The sequence below is a fragment of the Oncorhynchus tshawytscha genome, linkage group LG12 (genome assembly GCF_018296145.1).
Source record: "Oncorhynchus tshawytscha isolate Ot180627B linkage group LG12, Otsh_v2.0, whole genome shotgun sequence".
In the NCBI taxonomy this organism is placed as follows: domain Eukaryota; kingdom Metazoa; phylum Chordata; class Actinopteri; order Salmoniformes; family Salmonidae; genus Oncorhynchus; species Oncorhynchus tshawytscha.
This window is the reverse complement of record NC_056440.1, coordinates 34,832,090-34,857,863: the sequence shown is the minus strand read 5'-3', so window position 1 is coordinate 34,857,863 and position 25,774 is coordinate 34,832,090. Positions and strand designations below refer to the sequence as shown.

The window sequence follows — 25,774 nt, the reverse complement described above, 5'->3', positions numbered from 1 at the left end:
GTGTCCTTTCACAGTCCCCGCTGTTCCATAAGGTGTACTTTTATGTTTAAAAGAAATATATATTTATACTGCTTGCATCAGTTACCTGATGTGGAATATAGTTCCACGTAGTCATGGCTCTATTTAATGCTGTGCGCCTCCCACAATCTGCTCTGGATTTGGGGAGTGTGAAGAGACCACTGGTGGCATGTCTTGTGGGGTTGATGACAAGTTGAATCCGATGTGCTTGTCCGGGGCTACATCTAAAATGTGTACTGTTGGGGCTACTCGAGGACTGGAGTTAGAAAACACTGGTCTACACAGGCACTAATTGTTTTTTTGACAAATCGGCACGGAAAAAGATTTGATGTGATTGGTCAAAATACCAATTAGTGGAAAAATATCAGAATTGGACTGTGTGTGTAAACGCAGCCTCCGCTATTCAGACACAATGCATATCTGACTACCTCCTGAGGTGGTCAGGAAGATCTGATCACAATGCGTCTTCTAATCATCTACACCTGTCTAAAAATATGGGCACAATCGGAATGTGGACGTGATCAGGACAAAGGACTGATGTAGGAACCAGGTATAAATGGGGCTATTGATAGCAGCAATCCTTGGTAAACCAGTTTAGCACCCGAGGAAAGTATTTGAACCCTGAGACATCATTCAGATTCCTGGCTGAATGACACAACACCTCACCTTATCACTTGTTCTTTTTAGCCTCCCTTCATCCAATATCAGAGGTAAAGTTGGTGTATCCTCTGTTATGCATTCAACCGCCCTCCTGTTGCTGCTGACTGGTAAGACTCATGTTCTAATAATGATTAGAACATTGTTGAACCAATGTGGAATAGGCATTGAATTGATGTCTGTGCCCTGTGGGCTGTAACTGTTATATGGAACCTCAATGTCAGGAATATGTGCAGTAGTGTGACTGATAGCTTCATCTCTTTCTTCTGCCAGCCTACGTGGCTCATGGTTCACTGCTGCAATTTGCCAGAATGATCAAGTGCACCCAGCCTGGTGTCAACCCCTTCATGTATAATAACTACGGCTGTTGGTGTGGCTTGGGGGGGACTGGCAAGCCAAGGGATGAGCTGGATGGGTAACTGAATTTCATTCAACTTATGTGGGACATCGTGTATGTTATTTTTGTGTGTGTGTGTGTGTGTGTGTGTGTGTGTGTGTGTGTGTGTGTATATATATATATATATATATATATATATATATATATATATATATATATATATATATATATATATATATATATATATATATATATATATATATATATATATATATATATATATATATATACACAGTGCCTTGCGAAAGTATTCGGCCCCCTTGAACTTTGCGACCTTTTGCCACATTTCAGGCTTTAAACATAAAGATATAAAACTATTTTTTTTTGTGAAGAATCAACAAGTGGGACACAATCATGAAGTGGAACTACATTTATTGGATATTTCAAACTTTTTTAACAAATCAAAAACTGAAAAATTGGGCGTGCAAAATTATTCAGCCCCTTTACTTTCAGTGCAGCAAACTCTCTCCAGAAGTTCAGTGAGGATCTCTGAATGATCCAATGTTGACCTAAATGACTAATGATGATAAATACAATCCACCTGTGTGTAATCAAGTCTCCGTATAAATGCACCTGCACTGTGATAGTCTCAGAGGTCCGTTAAAAGCGCAGAGAGCATCATGAAGAACAAGGAACACACCAGGCAGGTCCGAGATACTGCTGTGAAGACGTTTAAAGCAGGATTTGGATACAAAAAGATTTCCCAAGCTTTAAACATCCCAAGGAGCACTGTGCAAGCGATAATATTGAAATGGAAGGAGTATCAGACCACTGCAAATCTACCAAGACCTGGCCGTCCCTCTAAACTTTCAACTCATACAAGGAGAAGACTGATCAGAGATGCAGCCAAGAGGCCCATGATCACTCTGGATGAACTGCAGAGATCTACAGCTGAGGTGGGAGACTCTGTCCATAGGACAACAATCAGTCGTATATTGCACAAATCTGGCCTTTATGGAAGAGTGGCAAGAAGAAAGCCATTTCTTAAAGATATCCATAAAAAGTGTTGTTTAAAGTTTGCCACAAGCCACATGGGAGACACACCAAACATGTGGAAGAAGGTGCTCTGGTCAGATGAAACCGAAATTGAACTTTTTGGCAACAATGCAAAACGTTATGTTTGGCCTAAAAGCAACACAGCGCATCACCCTGAACACACCATCCCCACTGTCAAACATGGTGGTGGCAGCATCATGGTTTGGGCCTGCTTTTCTTCAGCAGGGACAGGGAAGATGGTTAAAATTGATGGGAAGATGGATGGAGCCAAATACAGGACCATTCTGGAAGAATGATGGAGTCGGAGATTTGTCTTCCAACAAGACAATGATCCAAAACATAAAGCAAAATCTACAATGGAATGGTTCAAAAATAAACATATCCAGGTGTAAGAATGGCCAAGTCAAAGTCCAGACCTGAATCCAATCGAGAATCTGTGGAAAGAACTGAAAACTACTGTTCACAAATGTTCTCCATCCAACCTCACTGAGCTCGAGCTGTTTTGCAAGGAGGAATGGGAAAAAATGTCAGTCTCTCGATGTGCAAAACTGATAGAGACATACCCCAAGTGACTTACAGCTGTAATCGCAGCAAAAGGTGGAGCTACAAAGTATTAACTTAAGGGGGCTGAATAATTTTGCACGCCCAATTTTTCAGTTTTTGATTTGTTAAAAAAGTTTGAAATATCCAATAAATGTCGTTCCACTTCATGATTGTGTCCCACTTGTTGATTCTTCACAAAAAAATAGTTTTATCTTTATGTTTAAAGCCTGAAATGTGGCAAAAGGTCGCAAAGTTCAAAGGGGCCGAATACTTTCGCAAGGCACTGTATATACATATATATATACACACACACACACACACACACACACGCACAGTGGGGCAAAAAGTATTTAGCCAGCCACCAATTGTGTAATTGTCATCATAGGTACACTTCAACTATGACAGACAAAATGAGAAAAGAAAATCACATTGTAGGATGTAATGAAATTATTTGCAAATTATGGTGGAAAATAATTATTTGGTCAATAACAAAAGTTTATCTCAATCCTTTGTTGGCAATGACAGAGGTCAAGTGAAGACTTACAGAAAACATAAGGTTTTCACACACTGTTGCTGGTATTTTGGCCCATTCCTCCATGCAGATCTCCTCTAGAGCAGTGATGTTTTGGGGCTGTTGCTGGGCAACACTGACTTTCAACTCCCTCCAAAGATTTTCTATGGGGTTGAAATCTGGAGACTGGCTAGGCCATTCCAGGACCTTGAAATGCTTCTTACGAAGCCAATCCTTTGTTGCCCGGGCAGTGTGTTTGGGCTCATTGTCATGCTGAAAGACCTAGCCACGTTCCATCTTCAATTCCCTTGCTTATGGAAGGAGGTTTTCACTCAATCTCACAATACATGGCCCCATTCATTCTATCCTTTACACGGATCAGTCGTCCTGGTCCCTTTGCAGAAAAACAGCCCCAAAGCATGATGTTTCCACCTCCATGCTTCACAGTAGGTATGGTGTTCTTTTGGATGCAACTCGGCATTCTTTGTCCTCCAAACACGACGAGTTGAGTTTTTACCAAAAAGTTATATTTTGGTTTCATCTGACCATATGACATTCTCCCAATGTTCTTCTGGATCATCCAAATGCTCTCTAGCAAACTTCAGACGGGCCTGAACATGTACTGGCTTAAGCAGGGGGACACGTCTGTCACTGCAGGATTTGAGTCCCTGGTGTGTTACTGATGGTAGGCTTTGTTACTTTGGTCCCAGCTCTCTGCAGGTCATTCACTAGGTCCCCCCGTGTGGTTCTGGGATTTTTGCTCACCGTTCTTGTGATCATTTTGACCCCACGGGGTGAGATCTTGCGTGGAGCCCCAGATCGAGGGAGATTCAGTAGTCTTGTATGTCTTCCATTTCCTAATAATTGCTCCCACAGTTGATTTCTTCAAACCAAGCTGCTTACCTATTGCAGATTCAGTCTTCCCAGCCTGGTGCAGGTCTACAATTTTGTTTCTGGTGTCCTTTGACAGCTCTTTGGTCTTGGCCATAGTGGAGTTTGGAGTGTGACTGTTTGAGGTTCCACCATAATTTGCAAATAAATTCATTAAAAATCCTACAATGTGATTTTTCTGGATTTCTTTTTCTTCTCATTTTGTCTGTCATAGTTGAAGTGTACCTATGATAAATTACAGGCCTCATCTTTAAGTGGGAGAACTTGCACAACTGGTGGCTGATATATATATATATATATATATATATATATATATATCACCATTATCGAAAGTGACTGCAAATGCAATTATGCATGTAATGCTTTAAAAAAATATATATTAGGACTGTGGGGGTCACAATTTCATCAGCCAGCAAATAACTGTCGGTCTCATAGTAATTGACCGTTAATTAACAAACCCATTTAGCATCTCTTGGCTTCCACACATAGCATACAAGCCCCTGATGCAGACCTTTGGAACATCTACATGCTTAATTTAGAGTTTTTAATGTAACTTTAATTTGTTCTACAAATGTTGGGCTGTATGTTTTGACTTTTAATACAAGCTGCATGATGCGCCTCTAATGATTTGTGAGAAGTTGCTTGAAAGTTTTCTGCTTTGTTTTTCACGTAGACTCTACATAAGTCACAATTTGACAAGAATTTGATAATGCCTAGAATTTCATAGTGGAATCCCCTTTGTGGCTGTAATGCACCCTAGAAAAATCCAGGCCTTTTGTGGCCATTGACCCCCTCGTCCCTGAGTGCTGCACGGCTCATCACGTGAGCGGGTCTTTCTTACAGGCTACAAGTGAAGACCCACATCGGAGATGCAACTGCATGTGTCCTTACAAATTCTGAGGTGCATATTGGAAGAACTGTCCACATTTACTTTTCGTCAGCCAACAAGCTGAGTAGGCCTAACGAACAGAAAAAGCACTAGCCTATGTCAATCTACTATCCCCCAAAGTACAAAAGTCGACCTATTCTGTGTGAGAAATAAATATTCCAAACAGTCTGGGACAGTTTAAAAAAAAGTTTATACTTAAAAAAATAAAAAGATTTAGCCCTTTCTCCCCAATTCCGTGGTATCCAATTGGAAGTTAGTCTTGTCTCATCACTGCAACTCCCGTACGGACTTAGGTGAGGCGACGGTCGAGAGCCGTGTGTCCTCCGAAACACAACCCAACCAAACCGCACTGCTTCTTGACACAATGCCCACTTAACCCAGAAGCCAGACACACCAATGTGTCGGAGGAAACACCGTATGCCTGGCGACCGTGTCAGCGTGCACTGCACCTGGCCCTCCACAGGAGTCACTAGTGCGCGATGGAACAAGGACATCCCTGCTGGCCAAACCCTCCCTTAACAAATTGTGTGCCGCCCCATGGGTCTCCCGGCTGCGACAGAGCTTGGACTCGAAACCAGAATCTCTAGTGGCACAGCTAGCACTGCAATGCAGTGCCTTAGACCATTGCACCACTCTGGACTGGGACCGTTGTGGGATGCGATAGATCCCAAATTAATACAACTACTACCATCAACTTTTTTTACGCAGTGTGGCTGACCCAACAGAACGTTTAGCTTAAAATATTGATCAACTATTAGGCTATTTCTTAACATTATAAGCGCAGCAATGCACACATGGTAGTAGGTTATAATCGTGAATGTTCCATTAGTGGAAAACACCATTATCGAAAGTGACTGCAAATGCAATTATGCATGTAAACAACACAACTCCAAGTCAATCACACTTCTGTGAAATCAAACTGTCCACTTAGGAAGCAATGCTGATTGACAATAAATTTCACATGCTGTTGTGCAAATGGAATAGACAACAGGTGGAAATTATAGGCATTTAGCAAGACACTCCCAATAAAGGAGTGGTTCTGCAGGTGGTGACCAGACCACTTCTCAGTTCCTATGCTTCCTGGCTGATGTTTTGGTCACTTTTGAATGCTGGCGGTGCTTTCACTCTCGTGATAGCATGAGACTGAGTCTACAACCCACACAAGTGGCTCAGGTAGTGCAGCTCATCCAGGATGGCACATCAACGCGAACTGTGGCAAGAAGGTTCCCTGTGTCTGTCAGCGTAGTGTCTAGAGCATGGAGGGGCTACCAGAAGACAGGCCAGTACATCAGGAGGCGTGGAGGAGGCCATAGGAGGGTAACAACCCAGCAGTTGGACCGCTACTTCCGCCTTTGTGCAAGGAGGAGCACTGCCAGAGCCCTGCAAAATGACCTCCAGCAGGCCACAAATGTGCATGTGTCTGCTCAAACGGTCAGAAACAGACTCCATGAGGGTGGTATGAGGGCCCGACGTCCACAGGTGGGTTGTGCTTACAGCCCAACACCGTGCATGATGTTTGGCATTTGCGAGAGAACACCAAGATTGGCAAATTCGCCACTGGCACCCTGTGCTCTTCACAGATGAAAGCAGGTTCACACTGAGCACCTGTGACAGAGTCTGGAGACACCGTGGAGAACTTTCTGCTGCCTGCAACATCCTCCAGCATGACTGGTTTGGCGGTGGGTCAGTCATTGTGTGGGGTGGCATTTCTTTGGGGGGCCGCACAGCCCTCCATGTGCTCGCCAGATGTAGCCTGACTGCCATTCGGTACCGAGATGAGATCCTCAGACCCCTTGTGAGACCATATGCTGGTGCGGTTGGCCCTGGGTTCCTCCTAATGCAAGACTATGCTAGACCTCATGTGGCTTGAGTGTGTCAGCAGTTCCTGCAAGAGGAAGGCATTGATGCTATGGACTGGCCTGCCCGTTCCCCAGAACTGAATCCAATTGAGCACATCTGGGACATCATGTCTCGCTCCATCCATCACAGACTGTCCAGGAGTTGGTGGATGCTTTAGTCCAGGTCTGGGAGGAGACCCCTCAGACGACCATCCGCCACCTCATCAGGAGCATGCCCAGGCATTGTAGGGAGGTCATACAGGCACGTGGAGGCCACACACACTACTGAGCCTCATTTTTGACTTGTTTTAAGGTCATTACATCAAAGTTGAATCAGCCTGTAGTGTGGTTTTCCACTTTCATTTTAATTTTAATTTTGAGTGTGACTCCAAATCCAGACCTCCATGGGTTGATAAATGTTATTTCCATTGATCATTTTTGTGTTTTTTTTTTTTTTTTTTTTTAAATTTTATTTGTCAACACATTCAACTATGTAAAGAAAAAAGTATTTAATAAGAATATTTCAATATTTCATTCAGATCTAGGATGTGTTATTTTAGTGTTCCCTTTATTTTTTTGAGCAGTGTATATCTTGTATTTACATATACTAAATAATATGTGACTTGATTTAGCATGGACCATTATCATGCACCTGTAACGAAACGGGGGCAGCGGGAAAAAATACATGTAATCGATGCACTTAAATAGCGACTGGAGTACGCTTTCCCCTGTGGTTTATTTTCATGCTAGCCAGGTAGGCTATACTCCTGTTGTAAAGATAAGCAATAGTTGAAAAATAAATATAGTAGGCCTACCCTATAGATATAGCTGATACTCCTCTTTTTAGTAGAGGCCATTACTCTGTTTTCTTGTGTAATTGCATAGCCTATTGATATGTTGTGCAACATGAGCTCATTAAGTATTTGATTAGACTTTCAAATACATTTGCTTTGATGTCAGAGTGATTAGAGGGACAATAGAGTGCTGAGTACCAGGCAGCTAGCACGTTTGGTAGGCTACTAATGACCATCAGCAGCATCAGAGCTTGGAGAAGCTTAATTACCGTGGCTAAACAGTCATGTGGAATTTGACTGCCTTCATGACTCATGGCGGTAATATGGTCACCACAACAGCCCTGTGTATCTCAACTCTTTTTACTTTTTCCTCTTTAACTCAGGTGTTGTGAGGTCCACGACCACTGCTATCAAGCGAGCAGGCATCTTCCAGATTGCCGTCCCGTCATTGATTACCCTTACATCAATCTGTATAGATTCTCTTGCGCTAATGGGCAGGTCTCCTGTTCAGGTAACAACTGAACTCTAGAAACAAAATAATTTGTGGACATTTATATTGTTTATTGCAATCTGTCCAAGCTCTATGAATTTGTCAGATGCATTGACGTTTTGTGGTGAAGGTGAGGTTTCAGCTTTGTCTGCTACTAATGTTCATCATGAGCCTAAACCTGTCCTTACTCCTCAGCCTCCAGCCACGTGTGCCAGGTCTCAGTGTGTGAGTGTGACCGTGTCGCCACCAACTGCTTCGCCCAGTCGACCTACAACCCTAAGAACAAGAACCTGGACCCCAAAGTCCACTGTCTCTCCTGAGTCAAGTCAAATCTGGAAGCAGCACCAACTGTAGATTCACAGAATGTTTATGAATCCTGTTTCATGCATAATGTTTGCTGTAATGGAATTTATTTTGCTAACAAAACTGACAACCTGATTAAATTATTGAATGGCACTCTTGAGTATTTGTGTTAGTTCTGCATTATTTAAAGCATAGGTGCCCTACTTGCAACCATTTAAACAGTTTATCAGCCAATTTAAATTGTTGCTTTACTTGCACTTGACAGAACGCTAAATTGTAGTTGGTCCCATCATATAAAAAGGCCTATGCTAACTTCCAGGTGGCAGTGACTATATCCTGGAACAAGTTCTGCATCAGCCAATTAAAATCGTTGATGTAGTTGGCTGTGTTAACATAGCTCAGTCCAACAGCACGTTCTGGTAAGTAAAGCAAATATCACTTGTATTTGACTGACTGGTCAAATTGCTCACTGTCAAGTGCCTAGTTGCAGTGGTGTGTATTCATAGGTGCCAAGGTAAACCAGGCTTCCCCAAAGAAAATTGTCAGGCCGTGGTCCTCTTTGGGTATAGCGAGTGCCTTCCCCCGCTCTCCCCCTTACACTCAGGTTCTGTTATCTCCGGTTGTAAATTCCTGGAGGAGACTCTCTCCCTCACGCAGTATATCAAATCAAATCAAATCAAATTTATTTATATAGCCCTTCGTACATCAGCTGATATCTCAAAGTGCTGTACAGAAACCCAGCCTAAAACCCCAAACAGCAAGCAATGCAGGTGTAGAAGCACGGTGGCTAGGAAAAACTCCCTAGAAAGGCCAAAACCTAGGAAGAAACCTAGAGAGGAACCAGGCTATGTGGGGTGGCCAGTCCTCTTCTGGCTGTGCCGGGTGGAGATTATAACAGAACATGGCCAAGATGTTCAAATGTTCATAAATGACCAGCATGGTCGAATAATAATAAGGCAGAACAGTTGAAACTGGAGCAGCAGCACAGTCAGGTGGAAGTTGAAACTGGAGCAGCAGCATGGCCAGGTGGACTGGGGACAGCAAGGAGTCATCATGTCAGGTAGTCCTGGGGCATGGTCCTAGGGCTCAGGTCAGTTGAAACTGGAACAGCAGCATGGCCAGGTGGACTGGGGACAGCAAGGAGTCATCATGTCAGGTAGTCCTGGAGCTCAGGTCCTAGGGCTCAGGTCCTCCGAGAAAGAAAGAGAAGGAGAGAATTAGAGAACGCACACTTAGATTCACACAGGACACCGAATAGGACAGGAGAAGTACTCCAGATATAACAAACTGACCCCAGCCCCCCGACACAAACTACTGCAGCATAAATACTGGAGGCTGAGACAGGAGGGGTCAGGAGACACTGTGGCCCCATCCGAGGTCACCCCCGGACAGGGCCAAACAGGAAGGATATAACCCCACCCACTTTGCCAAAGCACAGCCCCCACACCACTAGAGGGATATCTTCAACCACCAACTTACCATCCTGAGACAAGGCTGAGTATAGCCCACAAAGATCTCCGCCACGGCACAACCCAAGGGGGGCGCCAACCCAGACAGGATGACCACAACAGTGAATCAACCCACTCAGGTGACGCACCCCCTCCAGGGACGGCATGAGAGAGCCCCAGTAAGCCAGTGACCCAGCCCCTGTAATAGGGTTAGAGGCAGAGAATCCCAGTGGAAAGAGGGGAACCGGCCAGGCAGAGACAGCAAGGGCGGTTCGTTGCTCCAGAGCCTTTCCGTTCACCTTCCCACTCCTGGGCCAGACTACACTCAATCATATGACCCACTGAAGAGATGAGTCTTCAGTAAAGACTTAAAGGTTGAGACCGAGTTTGCGTCTCTGACATGGGTAGGCAGACCGTTCCATAAAAATGGAGCTCTATAGGAGAAAGCCCTGCCTCCAGCTGTTTGCTTAGAAATTCTAGGGACAATTAGGAGGCCTGCGTCTTGTGACCGTAGCGTACGTGTAGGTATGTACGGCAGGACCAAATCAGAGAGATAGGTAGGAGCAAGCCCATGTAATGCTTTGTAGGTTAGCAGTAAAACCTTGAAATCAGCCCTTGTTTTGACAGGAAGCCAGTGTAGAGAGGCTAGCACTGGAGTAATATGATCACATTTTTTGGTTCTAGTCAGGATTCTAGCAGCCGTATTTAGCACTAACTGAAGTTTATTTAGTGCTTTATCCGGGTAGCCGGAAAATAGAGCATTGCAGTAGTCTAACCTAGAAGTGACAAAAGCATGGATTAATTTTTCTGCATCATTTTTGGACAGAAAGTTTCTGATTTTTGCAATGTTACGTAGATGGAAAAAAGATGTCCTTGAAATGGTCTTGATATGTTCTTCAAAAGAGAGATCAGGGTCCAGAGTAACGCCGAGGTCCTTCACAGTTTTATTTGAGACGACTGTACAACCATTAAGATTAATTGTCAGATTCAACAGAATATCTCTTTGTTTCTTGGGACCTAGAACAAGCATCTCTGTTTTGTCCGAGTTTAATAGTAGAAAATTTGCAGCCATCCACTTCCTTATGTCTGAAACACATGCTTCTAGCGAGGGCAATTTTGGGGCTTCACCATGTTTCATTGAAATGTACAGCTGTGTGTCATCCGCATAGCAGTGAAAGTTTACATTATGTTTTCGAATAACATCCCCAAGAGGTAAAATATATAGTGAGAACAATAGTGGTCCTAAAACGGAACCTTGAGGAACACCGAAATTTACAGTTGATTTGTCAGAGGACAAACCATTCACAGAGACAAACTGATATCTTTCCGACAGATAAGATCTAAACCAGGCCAGAACTTGTCCGTGTAGACCAATTTGGGTTTCCAATCTCTCCAAAAGAATGTGGTGATCGATGGTATCAAAAGCGGCACTAAGGTCTAGGAGCACGAGGACAGATGCAGAGCCTCGGTCCGATGCCATTAAAATGTCATTTACCACCTTCACAAGTGCCGTCTCAGTGCTATGATGGGGTCTAAAACCAGACTGAAGTATAGAGAGGGTTTACAGAAAAAAGGAACTTCTAGCTCACAACTTGAATTGAACAATATCCATGTTTTGGAGAGTGCGTAAACGGTCGTTGGAGAATCCAGCTACGACTGGTCCATGTCTAATATTTGTAACCTAGAGACAATATAGCCACATTACCATAACTCTTTTATACAAGAGTCTCCGTTATGAGATTTGCATCTAATTGTATAGAATGATTAAAGATGAAACTATTTGCAATTATATCATGTGATTTTAAAACTGTTTTAATGAAAGAATCCAATTCCCTTAAGTTTCACCAAGTCATTGGTCCACCCCCAATGAGCACCAACATCGATCTGGCGTCATGGGACAGCCTTTCTACTGTTACGAATATAACCCCCAATGGAGGAAGTCCCTTCAGACCAAGCGTACCTCGATTACCGAGGGGGCTAAGGTTTGAGTAGACCATGCATTCCTCGGTTGCTGAATTCTTAACCATACCACGTGGTCAAACTCAGACTACCAATACCGACAGAATATGAGCAAATCTTCAATACTAATTACTAGTCTGCAGCTAGGAATTATGTTCCATTGAATGTGAAGACCGACAACAGCCGAAACATCTATTCTATAAGAACATTTCTGAATGTTACTCAAGTATCCATTCTAACCAATGTCTCCAGGGACGCAGAGAGAATCTCGGATGAACTTTCCAACAGAAAGGGTCGCTGTTTTCTGTGATATCCCTGGAGGGCAAATATTGGGTAGTATGGGCTGCATGTGGTGCCAAAGGGAAGCACCTGCCACTCAAAGACATCAGGGGGCTTTTCTCTCTTCATTTCGTGCCACACAAACTGTAGGAGGGGCCTATCTTCAGGCAGAAGGCGGACCTGATTAAACATCCCCTTGATGTACCTACTGATCCTGAAGGCGTGCTCGCAGAACTGCAACAGTACTCCCAGGAGTGACACACCCAAGGTAGGTCCTGGCAGCAGGGACTCGTTCAGGTTGAGAACCTGGAACTGGTAGGACACAGCCTCACTGTTTTGATGGGGTGATCAAATGAGAATGACCTGCACCAATGAGGACTAGAGGCTTGGCGTTGATGAACGGCTGTAGAGGGAGACCAACCAAGTGCTTGTCCCTCTTCTGAGGGCTGGTCACTGGATAGGAATGGTCTGCTAGCCCAAAGCGAGTCACGGTGAAGGCCCCTTAGATCTGGAAACTTGTCTTGGATTGCTAGGCAGGAGGAATGCGTAAGGTCACTGATGCACCACGGAGGGTCTGGATGTCCTGCCAAATGGTTCTGAGGGCGAGTTCTTCTGGGGTACCCTGAAACCCAATATTCTGTGCAGCATCTGGAAGGAGCATGGTACGCTCGGTCCTGTCGTCCAAAATAGCATAGGTGTCGAGGGTATGGTCTCCATGGTGTAGAAGCACCCTGATCACCTTCAGCAGGACGCGAAGGAGGCGTGATCACCTTCAGCAGGGTGGTCTGTGTAGATAAAGCACCTTTGTGGCTGTGCTTACCAGGCAGCTCTCCTCTTTTGGTGCCTTTTTGCGGGTTCTAGCATTGACCTTGTGAAGGACTTGTAGATTTGTTCCCTGGCAGGGTGCACTGGGATGCCTGAGGGTCCCTTCCACAACACCAGCACTTATTGTTGGTCTTGATCCACTCTGTTATTTTCTCCTTGGTGAGCGTCTGGAAGGCTGAGCACTGGTTGAGATAGTGCTCAGGGTTGTTGCAATAAGGACAGTATGGCTTTGCCTTTCTTCTTGCCGGCAGCCGAACTGTTGAATGCTGAGGCAGCGGCTCCACTCTCCAGGTTGTCTTTAGCTCCGTGAAGGATGGATGCTCCATGTTTCCTGTGTGCGCTCTTCTGACTTCTGCCCAAGCCTGTCCTTATGCCCTTTGCTTGATGTCTGGCCATCGTAGCCTTTACACCAGGACTCATACTGTGACCACTCTGAGAACTCGAGTAAGGTTTATGTGGTACCTGGCATATGAAACCTGCAATGGCAGAAGTCTGACCTCATCTCAGGTGGTAGCTTGCTGAGTAGGAGTGCCACATGAGACCCAACCATCAGGTCTATGTCACCGTCTGGCTGTGGTGTTCAGAGCATGCCCACTAAGGACTGGACCTGTAGTGCGAACTTATCGAAGGCAGCTGTATCTCTACAGTGGACATTGGGAGAGTCCATGACACTGGCTATCTTCTTCAGGGTGACATGGTGTGGCTGTCCAAACTTCTCGTTTAGGACTGCCATGATGTATGAGTAAGGCATGGGGGAGTTGAGGTATGAATCTACCACTTGACAGGCTTCTTCTAGCTTTAAGTGATCCACTAGGATCCGATACTTGAAGAGCTCATTCCCGTCAACTGGCAGGAGGTTCCCTAGTGCGATCTTAAGGCTGTTGAAGTTAGGGATGGTTGGCCTAGGGACTCTGTAGGTCTGCGATGCTGCTGCGGCGGTGATTCCTCTAGGGGGATGTGGATGGTGTTGAGGGTCTGGCCTAGGTATCCATGGAACCTGACCTGATTGGCGACCTGGTGGGTTGCCTTTGGCTGGCAGCTCTTCGTGGCTCATAGGCTGCTGCATCAGGGTGAGCCCTAGGAGGAAAAGACTGTCGGTTCACTGCACCAACGTAGCGCTGTGAAGGTGCGGCACTGTCCTGGTGAGGAGGTTGGCGATAGTCCCCATCAGGGTTATAACTTAGCTCTCTGGGACACGGTGAAGGTGTAGCCTCTTTTGGAGGGTGGTCTGGAGTCTTGACTACTGATGCAGGTCTGCTCTGCTTGGCTGGAGACTGCAGACCTTATCCACAAGCTTCCTCATTTCCTGTTTAACTCCATCAAACTTGCTAAACATATCAAGAATCTCGTGGACTAGTTTCATGGGCTTAGTAGCCTCAAATGCATAGGACCATTGAAACAACATCCCTGCCACAGAAAACTGTTCAAGAAATGTAAGGGTAAGTTATATTGAACAGAGAGCTCTGAATGTAGGCACATTTAATATGTACAATATACCACACCCCCATTCCATGAATTCAACTTTGACCTACCAGCACAATCACCCACTTACCCCAAGGCAGCTCAACTTACCCTGTCCCTATGCTCAACATAACTGGAGTAAGTGGTGCCAAGAGACCACTTTTTTGGGAAAAGCTTTGTTTTCAAAAATGTTATGTTTACATCAATTCAGATTATTTCCAGGGATGCACAACATCCTGAAATATATTTAGATATCTTTGTTAGAAATAATGCTAGAAATAATACTACATTTCCCTTGACGTAGTGAAGTTTTTGTACAATAATCACGTTTTTGATAGCCTAAATAAATACATATGGAAATGATGTGCAAGTGGAGTTTACACTGATAAAACATTCTTGGTACTTATCAACCAACTTTTAAAAATTGTAATATCATGTGTCTGTCTACACATATGACACCTGAGGAAGATAACCTACGGTGTCTCAGCTCACCCATTGGAGTTTGACTTATTTCTCTCATGCTTTCACACGGCTATCCAGTTTCACTGTCTCACAACTGGGCCACGCCACAGTATACTCTGGGAAACCAGTCATAGCTATCCGCAGAGGCTCCAAACAATTTACACACTAAGATAAACACAGATGGGTGTGAACACCAGTCTTAGCAGGAGCTGCAGCTCAAGGTTTTGACAATCAGAGATGGGAAAACACGTTTTTGCATTGATTCAGTTTCTTGTACACTGCAAAATGTTGAATCCTTTACATTCTTTACTGAAATTACTTAAAATATGAATGCGTGGAATGAAATAAGAGCAAAGCAATGATCATCATAAGGTTCTATTTTTCTCATCTTCACCATCGTCAACATTGTCATCAACAACCCCATCGTATCATCAACATAATCAGTGATGTTGAAACCATCATTAAGGTTCCACCTGAGTGACAGACCAGGGGAACGTCTCCTCTATTTTTAGCCTTTTAATGTTGATTCGATTACTTATCAGAATACAGGATCCTTCAGACCTGCCAGATTGCAATGGGTGTGAAGAATAAGTGGGAATGGTGGGGGAGTAGGGAAGGCAGTCAGACAAAAAAACATCTCACCCATCAGTGCCAGGTTGAACCCAACCTGTGAAAAATCACTGGTGGCTTGCAGAGGCCCTCATGGTGTATGAATAAATGTGTGCGTCTGTCTGTCCAAGAGAAATAGAGAGAGATTAAAACCCAGAGCCGTATTGGTCAAGCAGGTAGAATGTCAAAATCAAACAACAACAGGAGAAAACCACATTTAAAGTCCATTAGATTTATGCAAGCTCTCAGTGCATCAGCTATATATTTGTGAATCAACTAGTTGTCATATTAACAACCCTACATACAGGTAACTGACAACATAATGGACATTTAGTAAATTAGGGATATTCACTGAGTGTGCAAAACATTAAGAACACCTGCTCTTTCCATGACCAGGTGAATCCAGGTGAAAGCTATGATCCCTTATTGATGTCACCTGTTGAATCCACTTCAATCAGCGTAGATGAGGGGGTGTAGACAGGCTAGAGAAGGATTTTGAAGCCTTGAGACATGGATTGTGTACTATTCAGAGAGTGAATGGGCAAGAAAAGTGTCTTTTAACGGGGTATGGTAGTAGTGGGTTTCTCACGCTTTACTGTTTCATTTGTTTATAAAGAATGGTCCACCACCCAAAGGACATCCAGCCAACGGCAGGCCAGTGGTTGAAAATGGGTCATTGATGAAAGAGGACAAAGGAAGCTGACACAAATTGTGGAGCGCAACAGTCGGGATACATTTAGTCAACTGACAGTCCAGTACAACATTGGTGCCCAAAGACATAAGAAGAATACACACCTCATTGTACTGTGACACATATGGGGTATGGCAGCTGACGACCTTACAGAGTTCCACTTCTTTCAGCAGAAAACAAGAAATTGCAGTTGCAGTGGACTAAGGACCAAAAACACTGGAGAATTGGGAAAACATTGCCTGGTCTGATGAATCGGCATAGAGATCCTCTACCAGCCACCTTGACAACTGTTGGAAGCATTGGTGTCAACATGGGCCAGCATCCCTGTGGAACGTTTTTGACACCTTGTAGAGTCCATGCCCCGACAAATCAAGGCTGTTCTGAGGGCAAAAGGGGGTGAAACTCAATATTAGGACAGTGTTCCTAATGTTTTGTACACTGTGTGTGTATGTATGTGTGTGTGTGTGTGTATATATATATATATATATATATATATATATATATACACACACACACACAGATGTGGTCCCTGAGTTAATTAAGCAATTAACATCCCATCATGCTTAGGGCCATGTATTAAAAACCTGGGGGGCAGGCCATTCTGGCCATTATTTTGGCTACTATGGCTATGCCCATATAGGATGACAATGCCCCCATCCACAGGGCACGAGTGGTCATTGAATGGTTTGATGAGCATGAAAACGATGTAAACCATATGCAATGGCCTTCTCAGTCACCAGATCTCAACCCAATTGAATTGCAGTGGTGCCTGAGACAGCATATTACACCACCATCAACAAAACACCAAATTATCCCATTTCTCTTGGAAGAATGGTGTTGCATCCCTCCAATAGAGTTCCAGACACTTGTAGAATCAGTGCCAAGGTAGTAGGTACATTGAAGCTGTTCTGGCTCGTGGTGGCCCAACACCCTATTAAGACACCATGTTGGTGTTTCCTTTATTTTGGCAGTAGTAGATGGTACTATCTAGATCAGGGTTTCCCAAACTGAATATTTTGGTTGTTGCCCGGCTGATAATAATCAACTAATCCTCAAGCTTTGCTCATTTGAATCAGATGTGTAGTGTTAGGGCAAAAAACTAAACGTGCGCCTTGTGGTCCCGAGGACCGAGTTTGGGAAATGCTGATGTAGATTTACACAATGCACACACAGAAAAAAAGACTATTAATTAGGGGTCTTCACGTTTCAATAAGAGAACTTCCAATCGCTGGACTACGTTATTTTGCCTGTTCAATGATCCTCCCTTGATAAATATTTCCGCCCCTGCCTTGTATGTTGTAGCACAAAACTACCATGAAGTGATGTCATGGCTGAAGTTTCAAGAGGTTACATATCATTGACCAATATTCATTACTTAATGCCTGTTTTAATGCCTGAGGCATTTGTTTCGACACACCAGTACAGAGAAGGTCAAAGCCTTGATGTTGACAGGTGAGGATGGTAAGGTAGATATTGTTCTTCAGAGGGGAGATCTCTTGTGCCTCCCTGCCCCCCAAGTGGTCAGCACTCTCGTCCAGTGGTCGCTTGGTCTTCACCTCCGTTGACCGGGGCATTCCTGGAGACATCGAACCAGCTAAACGGGTCACACTGGTCACACAGGTCAGTCAGAGATGGACAGAAATTAGGTAGAAGACCCAGGTCAAAAAGTAAGCCAATGTATGGGAAAAGTAACAACCTGGGGAAGAGTGTCTTAAGGCTGCCTTAGGCGTGGGAAGAAGGACACAGACTGGGGGCTCCAGCCAGTGATGAGAGATGACCTAATTACTTTCAGGGGTGAATACTATCCTTCTTTTGAGAGAGGAGGGCTGCGAGAGGACGATGATAGGGAGGAACTGGGGTTAACTGCCTTGCTCAAGGGACTAATGGCCTATTTTTCCACCTTGCTGGCTCGGGATTCAAACCTTTCAGGTTACTGACTCAACTCTCTGCTAGGCTACCTGCAAGCGTGTGTAAATTGAATGTAATTCCCTTTTTATGCACTTCTCTATATGTATTCTAACCTTGAACTTAAGCAGGAGAATTGCATGCTTTTCACCCGCTATTCTTTTGGGGTGGAGATCGAATATATAAATGAAGGCGTGGCGGAGGTGTGTCTGCAGATACACTATATTCCAACACCTTTACACGTGAGGAAACCATGTAAACCAGGTCTAGCAAACCAACCACTTCCAAGTGGAAACAGCATCTACTTTATTTTTTCAGATAGAAAAAAACACCCTTCTCTTCTCCATGCACTGTAATTTACAACTTGACAAGAGCTATTGACAAGAGCTATGTAAATAAGTAAACCGATTGGATAAGGGAATTGTAAATATAAATGACAATTGTTTTAGATCTATTTTACCTTATAATCGCTGAAGACAAATGTCATATGGCAGCAAACTGAAGCATATCAACATATCAACTTTCCAACAGTAAAGTTTATGAACGCTGTGCCATTAAGCAGAATTTAAATTGTATGGTCTTTTCATTTGCAGGGATGGCACTCGAATGTCTTAAAGGAGCTACATGTAATCTTTTTGCATTGTAATTTCAGAAACTTTAATATGTATCGGACCCACCCCCATTCTAATGGTGCAGCCTTCTTATTGGTCAACAAAAGACAGACCAGGCCTGAGCCTCACACTAACCGAACGTGGCACAAACCGTTAGCGCCCCCAGTCAATTTGACAAGAGATTCGCTGGCCCAAACAATATTACATATAGCTCCTTTAATTATAGGCTAACCCGTCATTCTCTCTTTCCTATTATGTTAAATATTATCCACTATCAGTATCGACTATCAGTAGGCCTAATAATAACACATATTCAACTGCCAATTTACTGTTTGTTCCCTTTAGTTGATATAGCATACAGTCCATATAATTACACGGTTTCCTTTACCTTCCTTTTCTTCCTCAGTAAACGCCATCACGGCTGTGTGGTTGTTGCTGAGGATCATTAGTAACAGTTGATCATGTTTTAAAAAAGACATGTAGGCTAATTAAATCATTATGGAGCGGAGTGCAGACCAATTCTTAACAGCTTGAACTTGACGCATGGTGCAATACCTGGCTGTGTCATCACACAGTGTCATGGTTAGTGCAGGCAATAGACGAGGGTACAGCCTACTGTTGTACACTATTCTCCCTATTGTAATTCTATGTACACTAGTTTTCCAACATGACCATGAGTTAAAAGAACTGAATGTGGCAATTTTCAGAATGAATCAAACCACTGTTTACTTTCTTTCATGCATAAAGGCTCTCCAAACCTGTTTTTTATGATTCATAAATACTTTCCTAAACCTAAATAACCTACAAGACCAATTGATGATGAAACGGAGACAAATATCTATTTATTTAGATGGCTTTCTTTCATTGATCCCTAATATTCTGAACGCGTTCTCTCGATATATTCTAGTGAGTCTGTCGACAAAATTCAAACTAAAATGTACACCGTATTTAAAGGGATGGAAAATATGTTGGCCAGCAAGTGGGAGGGTTTTCAGGGGTTGAATGGAATGTATTCAACACATGCAAGGTAGCCACACTCCAGAGCCTGTTAAGCAACTGAACTTGACTGAATACCAAATACTGAGAAGTGTGTAGGAAAGGTATAAGTAGGAAAAGCGTAAATTCCTAAGTCTGAATCAGCCACATAGAGAAAAGGGGAAAAAGAGAGCAGGAAAAGATTGAGCCATTTTTACACAGGGGTAGGAGTGAAAACTGCTCATGGTGGTTGGGAGATTCTAGTCATGTTATGGATCATGATGTTAGTGGGCCTCTGCCCATTGTAAATGTCTCAGAAGACTCACTTAAAAGTAAATCACCTATGAATGACTACTCTGGTCACATTAAATATACATACAACTGTATTTTGAAAGTAATATATCTTGAAAACTTGATTGCTGACATGCAAAACATGTTGGGACTAAATCAACAATGGACTATCTCACCAGAGAAAGCATCCTAGCGAAAGAAACAGCGCCCCTCTGTCTTACTATATGTAGCCAATGTATCTGATGCTGTCTGGCCAAAAAGAGTATAACATGCCATACTCTATTTTGCCAGACAGCATCAGATACATGGGCTTCACATACATGTCCTCTGCCTCGATGATGACAGTATTATCAGCAACACCTGTCTTTTTACTGAAGAAATGTGTATTGTATCCCCAAGAGTGTAAGTTTGGGTTCGGGTTGGTCTGCGTTTCTACTAAGCGAGCCTCGTCGAGAACCAGGTTTCCCTAATACGGGTAAGCCTGGGGAAGGTAGGTAAATAGGGGTGGAGACCCGGTGTAAATCAGTGACGCCTCGCTACGCGTCAAACCAATCAAATGCCTTGCTTGGACGGAGCTCCAATAATGCTCACTAGATTAGTGTCGTAGGTGCAAGTCTACGTTGAGGATTGCTGGAAAATCGTCGATTTTAAAACCCCATCAAAATATTTTTGTGTATAGAGCACACTTCTGACAAAACAGAATTATGTTTTTCCTCCAGGTTTACTGCAATGTTGCAAATTGGCATATGGAACAACTCTCTGCAAAATGTGTCCTTTCCAGTCTGAAAACAGTGACGAACATAACACGCTGCACCAATGGGCATGTGTGGGGAGGGTTATTGAAATGTAACATCCAATCAAGATCTTGCCGCTGGGAGCCAGCAGACCATTCAAACCATTTTTGCAATCAAAAATTATCCAGACCTCCAAGGGAGGCGTGACAGTGACGTGATTTTGGATGTATGGCAACTTGAAACTACAACTAAGCTAACATATGCAATTGCTTTAAGATGGTCATACCATTTTTTTTTGATGAAACACGGAATTCGGCCTTACTGCTATTAGCCCATAGAAATGCATTGGATAACATTTTTTTTAAGTGTCTGTCTATCTGAGAGATGTAAGAAAGCTCAGGGGGAAAAAAATGCTACGAATATTTTGTGGAATTACCTGTGTACATTGACATTCATGTTTCGGCCTGGTACCGGGTTACCTTCAGTCGGAGTACCCCATCATGTGTGTGAGAGTTTCATCTTTCCATAGATAGGTCAAAGTAATTTGTAGACCAGACCGTTCGGACACTACAGACGTTTTCATGAGAAGACAGATTGTCGAGATGTGTCCTGGTCTGACAAACCCCGCTGTAGATCATCGGCGGATGCAAGGGATTGAGACATCTCTAGTTTAAACAGACAGATTTTGATGGGAATTTGTTATGCATCGAGCAGAGCATTGGGGGGGGCCCTTAAGTGGATAAATTATTTTCATATTTTTTATGCCCAGCTCGTGAGGCCTGAGGCAATTGCCTCTTCTGCGTAAATGGTAAATCTGTCAGTGGGAGAGACTGCAATCCCTTTATCTGACATACAGTACAGTATACTAGTCATGTCAAGCTTGAAAATCAATCCCTCTTCATCTTGTACTGTTTCTAAACCTTTTCATGAAAACCATGTTTGGAAAGACCGTTACAACTTAAAGCATTAGTAGAATGTTTAAAAATAATTTATTAGGAATTGTAAAAAAATGTTTAAGAGGGTTACAGTGTTGACAAGAACCTTTCAGAGTAAACACAGAGTCCAAAGGCTGCAACACCATGGCAATCCATCAGCAGGCTTAGAAAAATATCAACACCTACAACTTGGTGATAGAAATTGACAGCGCCTCTTGTTCTTAAACTAACCACAAAAGTAAAACACCTTATCTAACCTCCCATTGCAAAAAGGTAACATTTTTTAAAAAGTATATAGCTTCTCATGAGTTTCATGGCTCCAGTCTATCTCATCCAGTAGATGTACAGTGTATCGGTCAGTGTGGAGAAGGGGGGTTGAGGAGAAATACATACAATCTCATCATGGAAGAGCCTCAGGACCACCTCTGAGAGTGTTCATTTAGCACTGAAACAAATGAATGAATCCTCTCCACACATCGGCAGAGACAATGACGTTCATTAACAAACCAGAATGAAGATGATAAATTCACATTTGCCACCAATGTATCCATTCCCTGACAATACATTTCACACCTAATTCCAGTGTGACCGCATAGCCATACAATGCACAAACACACAAACGCGCAGTCACACAACACAATCTGCGAAAGAATCTAGCCGTGAAATCGTACCACTGTGAAACTGTTTTTACAACTGGCTCCTGCATGTTTGTCCTTCATTTTCCTTTACAACCACCACATATTCAAAATGATCATTCTAAAAACAACAATAAAATAAGTTCCAAGTAAGGATGAAAGAAACAGTTTTAGGCCTCTACTCAAAAGAGGAATATCCCCACAAGCTTTCTCACTCCCGGTGCTGATAACAGTGGTTCCTGCGTGAATTCACAGTATAGGAGCAACCTGGACCATACATGGACCAGTCTCACAACTCAGACAGCTAAAGATTAGGAATCACACAAATACACTATGATATGTATGAGTCTGAGTGGCCAACGCCGAACAGTATGAATGAAAGTTTTAAAAAATTCTGCTGAAAACAAATACCATCACTGCCTTCCCAATACCCCTCATTTTTTTGCAGAATTCAAAAGACAGTTATATTGACAATATTTTACAAAAAAACAGATATCACGCAGTTCAAATCTGACTGGAAATAGGCTCATGACTATCAATTTAGTTACTTTTATCATTATTAGTATAACAAATGTGTTAAAAACCTACCAAGATATACATTTTTCAACTTTGTAATACATACAAAAAAAATGGTATTATCAGCAATGTTCTGTATGTACTGAAAGATAAATATACATTTATTCAGTACAAATACTTGCTCCAGTCCTTCACATATTCTGTACCTGGAGATCACCTTTTCTCCCTCACTGCCTCTCAATAAAACACCTTCTGACAAAAGAATCAAATGGAAAAAATATATAAAAAAATAATTAAGACATGAGAATACATGACAATTTCCACAAAACAGTCAAATGAAATAAAATAAAAAAGTAACTAGAATTATCTGCATGTTTTTCTAATACAAGCAGAAATATATATTTTTAAAGGTTGTTGTTCCTTTCTGCTAACTACAGTAACATGTTAGACAGGAGGGGATGTTAAGACCGAACACAGGAAGTCTTAAGAAAAGAGATCCTCAGTGGGAGGAGGGGCGTGGACATCAGGGGTCAAGGGTCAGTGCTCCCACTGCACCTGCAGGGTCACACAGCCAGAGAGGAGTGTCAGACCAGTTCAAAGCTTTCCATCTCTCAGTTCACAGCTCTGCAGAGAAATTGAGACAATTTTCACATGTCTATAGGCAACATTATATTGCTACAATAAATGTACAGTAAATTAGAGTAATTTATTTGAATGGAACATGACTCTTCTGAGTATGTGATGCTGTGGGTGGGTATAGTAGCAGACTCACTCTCTCAGTGGTAGCCATTAGTGAAGGCCGTAGCAATCAGAGGACCCTGTAGGGAGCAGTCAGACACAGGAGAGATTAGAGGGAGCACCCAGTCATCAGAACACAACCACCAACACTCTCAACATCACCAACACTCTCAACATCCCCAACATCATATCACATTCAATAATACAACCCTCACCAAATGTGCAAGCAAAATCTGTCAAAATGGACAGTATATTACCCAAGAGCAACGTTACTTGTTCATTTGACTTGACAGTCACACATTGACAGACAATTCTATGCTCATAACAGACCCCTTGAATGTATACGGTCATAACACAGGATTGGGCAGTATTGCAAGATGGATCTATGAACATGTGCCAAGATCAACATCTTAGGAGCACTGCTCTGTAGCATCGATAGTCTTCCTATGACAAACTGAACAGATAGTATGCAGACACATTTTGCATTTCCAAACATGAATAGGGTCTAAAATACCTACGTGATAAGGGCTGTGTCTTACCCCCAGACTATGGCCGAACCCAGTGTTTGGGGAGGGGCTTGCAGCGCTGAGGTAACTGCTGACAGCAGACTCCTGATTGGCTGCTGCATATAAGTCTGCCATTGGCCCAGGGCTGCCGAACCCCCCAGAGCGAGAGGGGGCGGAGCCTAAAATAACATACAGATGCAAATAAGTAGACAGACACATAATTAGTTACACAGGATGAAATACTGTACATCAAATTGGCAAACATTTCTCAACCCCTCATACATACCTCTTGCTACTGCTGCTGCCGCCACTGCCATTGGTCCGTATGCCGACAGAGGAATGGCTGATAGGGTAGAGGAGGTACAGCAGGTTTCAAATCCAGCTCGGGCTACAAACAGCGTTGACCTCTCTAAAGGTCAGTCAGAACATGATTTTGACCATTATCCTTGACATCAAGTCCACCTCTAACATATGGGGCTACATTACCCACGACTCTGGTGTGTAATTAGTGTAGTAACTGGTGTCACTGTGTAATAACTGGTGTGTAGCACAGTAAAGGGGTGAGTAGCAGACGGACGGCATGCTGCTCGTAAAGGCCAGAGGGACTGACCTGTGAGCTCAGGGGGGTGTGGTGATGTCAGAAGGGGGGTCCTCTCTAAATGGAATTCTAGAACAGAAACATCAGAGAGTGCTGTTGAAACAACACAGGCGAGGTAAGGGACACACCCATCCATACGCACACACACACACACACACACACTGGCAGGGAACATACAACTAGGGTGACACCAAGGGAACACATCAATGAGACGGCATAAGAGGAAGAAATGAAGAGCAAATGGGAAGTGGCAGATTTACATAGAAGAAAGATTCAGCTTAACTGGTGGTTCAAGCCGAATACGTTAGGATGGAATAAGAATATACTGCCCCCCCACAAACATACCCACTCTTTTTCTTACGAACACATACAATCACACACAAAGCACATGTAATCCACTCCCTGATATTTATAAGCAGCAAATGACACTCAGTGCTTTATGAGCTTCCATGGAGGCTGTGTTGGTTAAAGAGTTTGTCTGTGTTGTGGGAGCTATACACAGTATGACGAGTCTAGACACACACCAAGTGAAGATGAATAGGATCACACAACCATCATTAAATGATTGGACTCTTCTACTACTCTGTGACCGTCCAGGAACCTCACGAAATGGCCATGCTTGACACAAGGGAGTATGAATGGGTGGAGGAGTAGGTTCTTACCAGGGAATTGATAGGTATATCCAGGGGTGATGCCAGTGTAACTTCGACTAGTATACGTAGCTGTCTGAAACCCTGGGTAACCTATGGTGAAAGGACAGTCATGGGTCTGTGTTTGAGTGAAACAGTGCTGCCCCCTGCCTGTGAAAGAGGATACTGTCAATGTAACAACAGGTTCACAAAAACAATGCACTCAATAACATTCTTTATTCTAGATCAGCCAACAGTGTATATGTTGTGTACGTATGCTCAGTTTAAAGTTGATCTAACTTAACTGTACCCTTGCCTAGAATTCCCTCTTGTCCTGCCAACATCATTGTAGGTGTAGCCTAGTGGTTAGAGCATTGGACTAGTAACCGAAAGGTTGCAAGTTCAAATCCCCGAGCTGACAAGGTACAAAATCTGTCGTTCTGCCCTTGAACAGGCAGTTAACCCACTGTTCCTAGGCAGTCATTGAAAATAAGAATTTGTTCTTAACTGACTTGCCTAGTAAAATAAAGGTTTAAAAAAATTCAAATAATTGGGAATATTGCAGTTCTCAGACTGAACAGTACATGATTTTGTCATTTCCCCATCTTCAATATTACATACATAACTTTTTCCTAAGATC

General features: G+C 43.2%; 2 protein-coding genes across 9 annotated transcripts in view; one reads left to right on the top strand and one right to left on the bottom strand.

Moving 5' to 3' along the window:
• The first annotated feature begins 589 nt into the window (after positions 1 to 589).
• LOC112264002 (phospholipase A2, minor isoenzyme-like) lies at positions 590 to 8,487 on the top strand. Of its 2 annotated transcripts, none has more exons than XM_024440616.2 (4): positions 590 to 728; positions 949 to 1,090; positions 7,918 to 8,045; positions 8,220 to 8,487. In XM_024440616.2, exons 1-4 carry the CDS (start codon positions 668 to 670, stop codon positions 8,342 to 8,344), a joined length of 456 nt encoding a protein of 151 aa, XP_024296384.1. In that variant the 5' UTR covers positions 590 to 667; the 3' UTR covers positions 8,345 to 8,487. The 2 variants fall into 2 exon arrangements, with proteins under 2 accessions (XP_024296384.1, XP_024296383.1); XM_024440615.2 differs by having other exon boundaries at positions 591 to 785.
• Positions 8,488 to 21,547: 13,060 nt separating this feature from the next.
• msi1b (musashi RNA binding protein 1b) overlaps positions 21,548 to 25,774 on the bottom strand; it is a 39,155-nt gene continuing 34,928 nt past the window's right edge. For 2 of the 7 annotated variants that reach the window (XM_024438978.2, XM_024438984.2), the window contains 6 exons: positions 25,168 to 25,305; positions 24,518 to 24,574; positions 24,194 to 24,250; positions 23,920 to 24,086; positions 23,436 to 23,481; positions 21,548 to 23,287 (listed from right to left, as the gene is read on the bottom strand). In XM_024438978.2, the coding sequence (XP_024294746.1) occupies positions 23,440 to 23,481; positions 23,920 to 24,086; positions 24,194 to 24,250; positions 24,518 to 24,574; positions 25,168 to 25,305 (461 nt within the window). In that variant the 3' untranslated portion in view covers positions 21,548 to 23,287; positions 23,436 to 23,439. The remainder of the gene's footprint in view (positions 23,288 to 23,435; positions 23,482 to 23,919; positions 24,087 to 24,193; positions 24,251 to 24,517; positions 24,575 to 25,167; positions 25,306 to 25,774) is intronic. The other 5 variants (XM_024438979.2, XM_024438980.2, XM_024438981.2 and 2 more) reach the window with 5 other exon arrangements.

Excerpts from the sequence above, each read along its gene's own strand:
- LOC112264002 (XM_024440615.2), top strand. The coding sequence starts at position 668 with ATGACACAACACCTCACCTTATCACTTGTTCTTTTTAGCCTCCCTTCA. Across the intron at positions 786-948 it reads CCTCCTGTTGCTGCTGACTG|CCTACGTGGCTCATGGTTCA; the intron begins GTAAGACTCATG and ends TTCTTCTGCCAG. Across the intron at positions 8,046-8,219 it reads TGGGCAGGTCTCCTGTTCAG|CCTCCAGCCACGTGTGCCAG; the intron begins GTAACAACTGAA and ends CTTACTCCTCAG.